This window comes from Oncorhynchus clarkii, chromosome 2, assembly GCF_045791955.1.
Source record: "Oncorhynchus clarkii lewisi isolate Uvic-CL-2024 chromosome 2, UVic_Ocla_1.0, whole genome shotgun sequence".
Classification (NCBI taxonomy): Eukaryota; Metazoa; Chordata; class Actinopteri; order Salmoniformes; family Salmonidae; genus Oncorhynchus; species Oncorhynchus clarkii.
This window is the reverse complement of record NC_092148.1, coordinates 87,492,167-87,501,262: the sequence shown is the minus strand read 5'-3', so window position 1 is coordinate 87,501,262 and position 9,096 is coordinate 87,492,167. Positions and strand designations below refer to the sequence as shown.

The 9,096-nt window shown below is 42.6% G+C and overlaps 1 protein-coding gene across 1 annotated transcript; it reads right to left on the bottom strand.

Moving 5' to 3' along the window:
- Positions 1-729: 729 nt before the first annotated feature.
- LOC139378496 (interleukin-17 receptor A-like) lies at positions 730-8,339 on the bottom strand. Its single transcript, XM_071120715.1, has 13 exons — positions 8,244-8,339; positions 5,986-6,010; positions 5,575-5,730; positions 5,255-5,379; positions 5,006-5,126; positions 4,867-4,914; positions 4,620-4,768; positions 3,296-3,406; positions 3,141-3,210; positions 2,919-3,029; positions 2,631-2,794; positions 2,015-2,355; positions 730-1,776 (listed from the first exon to the last, which is right to left on the bottom strand). The coding sequence occupies exons 1-13, from the start codon at positions 8,337-8,339 to the stop codon at positions 1,227-1,229; spliced, it is 2,067 nt and encodes a 688-aa protein (XP_070976816.1). The 3' UTR covers positions 730-1,226.
- Positions 8,340-9,096: the final 757 nt, after the last annotated feature.

Here is a 9,096-nt window from a genome sequence, read left to right as displayed (position 1 = left end):
TACTTAAGTATATTTAAAACCAACTACTTTTACTCAAGTAGTATTTTACTGGGTGACTCACTTTTACTTGAGTCATTTTCTGTTAAGGTATCTTTACTTTTACTCAAGTATGACAATTGAGTACTTTTTCCACCACTGCAGAAAATACATCCCTCCCAACCTTGTAGATCTACCCAGTATCAAAGACTTGGATTGACAATCTCAGAATATTATTCAACTTTTGGGGTGTTTTTAAACAGTTGTCTCTTTCAACTTATCAAATGGCAGCTGCACAGTTTGGATTGATTGATTTTATTTGTCAGTAAAAAAAATGTTATACATAAATATATATTTACACAGTACAAATATTTTTTGAAGTGACCGGGATTGCACAATCAAGGTGGGTAATGTAAACCAGCAAAAAAACACACTACCCTCCTCTGTGCCAAATATAAAACTACACAACCATCCCCAAAGCAAAAATAAAGTTTGACAACCCTCCCCTATTTTGGACCACTCCCCCACCCCAGTAAATATAAAACTGTCCCTTCTACAGAGTTACCTGATCAAATCTATTTGTCATATGCATAAGATACAGTGTAGTGTACACGGTACAATGAAATGCTTACTTACTGAACACCGCAGGACAACGGTAGAGTGAACTAAACACAGTGAGTCTCTATGAACACCTTATTGTTGTACTTGTTTTTCTTGCACAAACAACTAGCACTGATTTTGGTGATAGCTGCTTCATTGAAGTTTTAAACATGCAATGACTGTGATATGTGGTTGTCTTACCTACCTTAGTTGAATGCACTGACTATGAGTCGCTCTGGTTAAGAGCATTGGATAAACGGCCAAAATGTTAAATGCCTTGAAACTGTATTGAGTTGCAGGTGGGTTTGAGAGTAGTTACTTCGTTCTGTCCTGGACACATTCCATGTTCCCCTCACTCCACAACTGAGAGCATTATGAACTTCCCCCTCGACTCTTACACGTGCGCGGTCTTCACTCTCAAAAGGTCATAGGAAGACACCGTGCAACAGGGTCCACATATGCTTGTGGTGGGGCCTGTAACGTTAGATGAGTTGCAGTATGTGACACTGACACCCTCTCATAGACCTATCTTTGGTATGTCCCTGTTGACCCCATACAGACATTAGTTGAACCCAAGATGTCTTCAAGATGATGATGTGGTGCACTGCGTGGGCTTGGGGATGGATCACTCCCTAGCGGCATCAGTGAAATTACACTGCTGTTCCTTCTTTAAGTGTGCTGACAGAGGGATACCAACCTACCAAGACAGAGTTACAGGACCCATCTTGCTCAGCTGGATGGGAAACATATATGTGTGTGTGCGCCGAGAGAGGAAATGGTTTGGATTCATTGAGTCCCTCTGTCATGTGAAGGGTTGCAGAGTACACCGTGTGATCCCTCTCTGACGGTGTCACATCATTGATGGGAGAGGAAGGTCCATCTTCTATGCACTCTGGCACACTCTGTCTGATGGTGAGGGGGCTCTCAGTTGGTTGTTCTATAGCATGATGCTCCAGGGAAGGTTCCTCCACTTCCACGTCCGCATCTGTGTCCTTTACTAGTTCATCCTCAAACCAGTTTGGATGCTCCAGCTGATAGGCATGGAAAGCCTCCACTGCCTCCCGCAATGCTTTCCCTGAGGGACATTGAAAATACTCGTCCTCGGTGATGCCTTCAATGCGATTCACTCGCCCTGGCTCATGTTTCTCTTTATCCAGGAGCCTGAAGAAGAGCTCCTCAAAATGCTTCATGAGTTTGTACCTGTAAAGGGGAATAGGAATGAGTCATGGCAGGTATCTCTCTCTCTCTCTCTCTCTCTCTCTCTCTCTCTCTCTCTCTCTCTCTCTCTCTCTCTCTCTCTCTCTCTCTCTCTCTCTCTCTCTCTCTCTCTCTCTCTCTCTCTCTCTCTCTCTCCCTCTCTCCCTCTCTCCCTCTCTCCCTCTCTCCCTCTCTCCCTCTCTCCCTCTCTCCCTCTCTCCCTCCCTCCCTCTGACAGTACCTCACTATGATGTTAAACGGAGACGGAACATCCTCCTCGGAACAAACGTCCTCAAAGTAAGCCACCATGTAGTTCTGGAACGTTCCAGATCTCACAAAGCTGGGCACCAGGAGGCTGAGCGCAGGGGTGAGCATGTCCCCCATGGGGGAACGTACATCCTCTCTCAGGATCACCCGGGTTTCGGCACCATCACACATTGCTCTCCATTTGGCCCTTACCCCTCGTGAACACAGGATTAGGATCTTGTCTGAGGATTTAACAATCTGTTCCCTCTGCCAGTCCAGCCACTGGACACTACCCACAATGCCCAGCCGGGCAGAGTCCAGCAGGTCCAGCACCACCTAAATGAGTCAATTAATTCACTTTATTTGACAAATTGAATGTACAGGGTTGTATAGGGCTGGTTTCCAGACACAGATTAAGCCTACAGTATTTCACAATGCTATTTCAATGAAGATTCATTATTGAGTAGGATTTCAAATCCAGGACTAGGCTAGAACCATACCATAGAGGATGTCCTAGTCACAATACATACATTAAAAAATCATAGAGGATTAAAAACACAATAATATCAACAGACAACAGTCAAAGTGCCCATTGTGGTCCTCGTTCTCACCTCTATGCCACACTTAGCCATGAGGAAAGCACAGAGCTTCAGGACGATCTCTATATACAGAGGATGGTCCAGAGAGTAGATGATGAGGACTTTTCTTTTTCTCTCTTGTATTTGGACTCCCTCCAGTTCACCTCTGGGCGTGGTCAGGAGCTGGCTTCCTGGATCTAGGAAGGAGAAGAAGAAATGGAATAGAGTGCGCAGAAATATAAACGATATTTTACCAGTTGAGGCATGTAGTTTACTATTCTGTTTTTATTTAGTGAAAGGTTAATCTATTAACCAACAAACCTGTATGGGATGTTTTTTGCAGCAAATAAGTCAGGAAACCACCAGCCATGATTAGCCCCAGGATTACTTTTATTATCAAAGATCGGCTGTAAGTGGGAGGCCTTTGATAGTCTGGGGAAAAAAACAATACAATAAATTTATCAGACAAAGATAAAAGTGGAAATCAATGAGATGACCGTTGGACAAAATAAGTCATTTAGATGGCAAATACATTTTACTCACAGGAGCAGTAGTTACACTTTGTCTGATGATGTAAACAGTTGCTCTTGCACCGTATAAAAAATGGCTGAATCTTTTGAGAGAAAAAAAAGTATGTTTGTGGTTAGGTCAGTCAGTGAAATTGAAAACAAATGGTTGCTATAGGAAATGAAACTTACCACAATTAGCATGTCACATGGAGGCAGCTGCCATACATCCAGTTCAAAAGTCACATTCAATGATGTTCTATTCTCCTGAAACGGGAATTGAAGGGAATTGAAGAAATCATGACACAGTAATAAGTTCCAGGAACACAGTAATCAATTACCAATGTTTCATCATTGAGTGTTGTTGACCACAGATACCTACCCTCGTGACATGTTGTGAGTGTTGTTGACCACAGATACCTACCCTCGTGACATGCTGTGAGTGTTGTTGACCACAGATACCTACCCTCGTGACATGCTGTGAGTGCTGTTGACCACAGATACCTACCCTCGTGACATGCTGTGAGTGTTGTTGACCACAGATACCTACCCTCGTGACATGCTGTGAGTGTTGTTGACCACAGATACCTACCTTCGTGACATGCTGTGAGTGTTGTTGACCACAGATACCTACCCTCGTGACATGCTGTGGGTGTTGTTGACCACAGATACCTACCCTCGTGACATGCTGTGGGTGTTGTTGACCACAGATACCTACCCTCGTGACATGCTGTGAGTGTTGTTGACCACAGATACCTACCCTCGTGACATGCTGTGAGTGTTGTTGACCACAGATACCTACCCTCGTGACATGCTGTGAGTGTTGTTAACCACAGATACCTACCCTCGTGACATGCTGTGAGTGTTGTTGACCACAGATACCTACCCTCATGACATGCTGTGAGTGTTGTTGACCACAGATACCTACCCTCAAGACATGCTGTGAGTGTTGTTGACCACAGATACCTACCCTCATGACATGCTGTGAGTGTTGTTGACCACAGATACCTACCCTCATGACATGCTGTGAGTGTTGTTGACCACAGATACCTACCCTCATGACATGCTGTGAGTGTTGTTGACCACAGATACCTACCCTCGTGACATGCTGTGGGTGTTGTTGACCACAGATACCTACCCTCGTGACATGCTGTGAGTGTTGTTGACCACAGATACCTACCCTCGTGACATGCTGTGAGTGTTGTTGACCACAGATACCTACCCTCGTGACATGCTGTGAGTGTTGTTAACCACAGATACCTACCCTCGTGACATGCTGTGAGTGTTGTTGACCACAGATACCTACCCTCATGACATGCTGTGAGTGTTGTTGACCACAGATACCTACCCTCAAGACATGCTGTGAGTGTTGTTGACCACAGATACCTACCCTCATGACATGCTGTGAGTGTTGTTGACCACAGATACCTACCCTCATGACATGCTGTGAGTGTTGTTGACCACAGATACCTACCCTCATGACATGCTGTGAGTGTTGTTGACCACAGATACCTACCCTCATGACATGCTGTGAGTGTTGAGTGTTCTGGATGGATATCTGGTATTCGTCAGAGAACTCAGCTGTATTAAAACCCACTGTGATGATCAGTCTCTCTCCTCCATCCACTGACACAGTCCAGGACAACTGGGGATCCCAAAGACTGCCTGGAATGATGCAACATACTCAGTGTTGTTGTAGATATATCCAAGCCCTTGATTACTTTCTGTATTAACTATTACCTGACTGTAATTGTGAGCCTTACCGTTTTCCAAACACACCTTGGCTGCTTTTATTCTTGGATCCATGCATCCTGATCATGATAACATACAGGTGTACATTTCAATACACATTCAGAAGTTTAACCGAATCACTTTTCCAATCGAATTCCATGTCTGCCTCACCTGGGATTGTAAAGATTTTGTCAAGTCTGTAATTCCCCAGGTCTGGTTTTGGTAAGTTGTAGATGGAAACAGAATACTTGTTTTCGGGGTCCACCACAACTCTGTCCAAGGAAAATGTCCACTAAAAGAAAGTCAAGTAAATAGATATCAGTCTAACAAAACAGAAGGTTCTTTTCATATCTGACTATTCATTTCCACCTTTCAGCAAACCTCCATCACTTAGATTCACATCCAGTATCATTGTTTTACCGGCTTCCAATTAATCATCATGTTTTGTATTTTGTTATGGAAGATGTATCGGACACATATGCTTTTATTACTGTCCTCTTCAGTGACGTGCACCTCGGTCCCACTGGTCCCATTGATTACACCTCCTGTTGATTAGATCAAGGAAGAAGAAGATGATTACATCATCGTTGGAGCTGCTAGAGCACAGGCTCTGTCACAACGCAGTGCAGCGCACCGGGAACAGATTAGGGATGAAATGCCTTGCTTCAACGGCACAACGGCAGAAGCAAGCATCCAGTTTTACTTGCCTATCAAATAATAAGAACCGCTGTGTACATTACCATTGATCTGAAGGCTCCAGCTCAGAGACATCACGGGTAGCAGATCACCACTCTCCCCTCTCCTCACAAACACATGCTGCTGTGAACCTGAGTGCCACAGAGGACCGTTAGGCGCCTGGTGTCTGGGTATAATCCAGCCCTCGTCTGAACAGTTATCTGGCAGATTCAATAGATGGTATGACAATGAATGATCTGTATTCACAGTGTTTGTCATCATTGAACACATTGAAATGTATTGAACAAAATACTGTACGTGTTAACAATATATATGTTAAACTGTACATGTCATGATTTACCTTTTCACTATGCCATTTTTATAATACAGAGACCCCCTTGGGTTTTCCCAACTGTGTACCCGGTATTTACAGCAATCAAGACAAGATACTTTCCCCATAGTCAGATGACACTTACTAATTTGAACGCTGCATTGAAGATCCTGGAAAACAACAACAAAAAAAAAGGTATACTGTGCAATAGGCTATTACAACAAATACAATGAAGTGAGAGGAAGATAACGGATCCGAGGCGGTCTTGTCAGGCGGTCCGATTGAGAAGCATAAAGAGTCAGGTGCAAAATCGTGGTATTTATTTCCAGGTGCAGAAGGTGAGCTAATCACGTGGATATTTACAAACCGTTGACGAATACTGGCATATAAACGTAGAATCGCTAAATAACAAACAGCCTAATACTCCCCTGAATAGAGTACCACAGTATGAGTCATAATACCCATAAAACCTAGAGATCAATGAAGGAAATGTCCGGGGGTATCATCGGATGGGGCCACAGTGTCTCCTAACCCCTCCTGTCTCAGCCTCCAGTATTTATGCTGCAGTAGTTTACGTGTCGGGGGGGTAGGGTCAGTTTGTTATATCTGGAGTACTTCTCCTGTCTTATCTGGTGTCCTGTGTGAATTTAAGTATGCTCTCTCTAATTATCTCTTTCTCTCTTTCTTTCTCTCTCTCGGAGCCCTAGGACCATGCCTCAGGACTACCTGGCATGATGACTCCTTGCTGTCCCCAGTCCACCTGGCCGTGCTGCTGCTTCAGTTTCAACTGTTCTGCCTGTGATTATTATTATTTGACTATGCTGGTCATTTATGAACATTTGAACATCTTGGCCATGTTCTGTTATAATCTCCACCCGGCACAGCCAGAAGAGGACTGGCCACCCCACATAGCCTGGTTCCTCTCTAGGTTTCTTCATAGGTTTTGGCCTTTCTAGGGAGTGTTTCCTAGCCACCGTGCTTCTACACCTGCATTGCTTGTTGTTTGGGGTTTTATGCTGGGTTTCTGTACAGCACTTTGAGATATCAGCTGATGTAAGAAGGGCTATATAAATACATTTGATTTGATTTGATTTGGTTCCAGTCGTTTTCCACCATTCATTTTTCCCATGGGGGATTTTAGAAACGGTTCAAAAAAGGGCTGTATTTCATGTAGTCTCACCCTGGCATGACGTTTTAATAAATGTGTAAATCTCTCTAAGACAAGGTGACTTTTATCAATATATTCACCTGTATTTTCCCCACAAAAATGAAATGCTAATTATCTGCTAATGTCATCATAAAGAACTACAAATACCACGATGATCTGGAGGAGACTGCCGAATTGAGACAAAGGTAGGAATCTCTGGATTAACTATCTAATGTTAGCTAAATTTAGTCTTGAATAAATTGGCTACATTTCTTTCAATTGACAATTCTGTGAACTGTTCTGTGCAATGTTTTAATTGACACAATACCTGTTAGCAAAGGTGTCTGCAAGCGATGATGTGCAGGAGCTTGTGGGGATTTGATGATGTCTACTTTGATGATAGTTAGCATTTTCGGATCTGAGAGTAAATAAAGCTGAATATATTGATAAAAGTCACCTTGTCCGAGAGAATTACATGGTTATCAAAACATCACGCCAGGGTAAAACTATGCTTAAAACAGCCGTTATTTTGTGTTTCTTAAATCCCCTATGGGAAAAATTGATCGTGGAAAAAAACGATTGGAACCATTTCCTTGTTTGACCACTAGGTTTTATGGGTATTATGACACCTCCACTGTGGAGCTCTATAAGCAACCTGAACAGATGAAAAACCCAACCCTTAAAACTGGTATAATCCAAAATGCACCTCAACAGGTATTTCTTCAATGACAATATCTTATTATATAATCAATACTCTCAATGTATTAGCCTATACATTTCAACATCTCAGAACATAACACATCACATAAACATTAAATTAATAAAGATTAGGAAAAAACCCTCAGTGGCTATGAAAATAGAACATCTAAATTCCTGAGAGCCTGCTGGATAAAAATGTGACGTGACTGGCTTGCGCTCTCATTATCAGTGGCGTGTACTCACCACAATTCGCTTCTGAGTACAGGTCAATTTAAAATGAATTTGTTATATAACTTCCTTCTCGCGTGTGATATTTTATATAGAAACTTGGGACATGTGTACTATTAGCAGGCGTACGCTTGAAACATGAACAAACAACAAAAAAACATTTGCAAAGTGTGTGGCTGTATTGCGCCAAATTAGTAAAATACAATGGAGTGGAATGTGTCACGTGACGGGCGCTCTCCGGTGCGCATAGTCCCAGTGTGTTTTGATCATTTGCGATGCATTTCTACAGTTAATTACGGTAAAGAACAACTGTGTTGGTTAAAACATACCAGTTGTGTGCAGTTCAGGGGTGGCCATTCCAGAATCCTGAGAGTTGACGTCAGAGTCAGTCCAAAGATGATCAACCAAACACAGTACAGGTCCATTGTCCTCGAGAAATGTTCTGCACGTCCCTGAAAACGCAGGCCTATGTACACAATAAGGATAACATGTGTTGGAGATGTGTTGTGATGGTACAATGTGAAGCCTTCAATTCTGAGAATGAAATACAGGTAGCTTGCAGGAGGACATGTGCAGGCTTGAACAAGGAAATGCTTTGAGGTAAATGTACTGTCTCTGGTGAATTTGTACTGATAAACATCATAATTTGAAGGAAATGACACATTAGGTTGTTTTCTTATCAAACATCAGCCACTAGAGGGAGGCACCTACTAGATGTCTTTGCCCTGTCTAGTCAGGATCCTCAAATCTTCTAGATTGGTTTTGGTATACTGTATTTGGATCATATGGATATTAGCCAATCTATGCCTTTCTGACCGTATATAGTCCAATTTCTACACTATAGAAAAATAAAATATGTTTGGATTTTGAAACCTCTTAGTATTCATAAAAATGCATCCAATAACTCATGTATAAAAATGAACGTGTTGATTACTGTATATTTAACTGTAGTCTAATCCTACTACTTCTAATCCAGAGAATACACCATTACTCATCAACGCCGAGTGGGAATGTGTTGGAATGTTCTCTCAGCCGAATCCCCAAAGCATCTGTATACATTCTCAACCTCGATCACAGGCTCAACACTGTGATCTACAAACACGTTGCCGGCTTATCTACACTGAACCCCAAATATCCCAGCGTCAGTTGTTTCATTATCGGGCTTAAATCCTAAAGATTGAT

Coding starts and splice junctions, on each gene's coding strand:
- LOC139378496 (XM_071120715.1), bottom strand. CDS start 8,339: ATGGACCTGTACTGTGTTTGGTTGATCATCTTTGGACTGACTCTGACG. Junction 2,795..2,918: donor GCAAAAAACATCCCATACAG/GTTTGTTGGTTA, acceptor TCTCCTTCCTAG/ATCCAGGAAGCCAGCTCCTG. Junction 1,777..2,014: donor CCGTTTAACATCATAGTGAG/GTACTGTCAGAG, acceptor TCCCCTTTACAG/GTACAAACTCATGAAGCATT.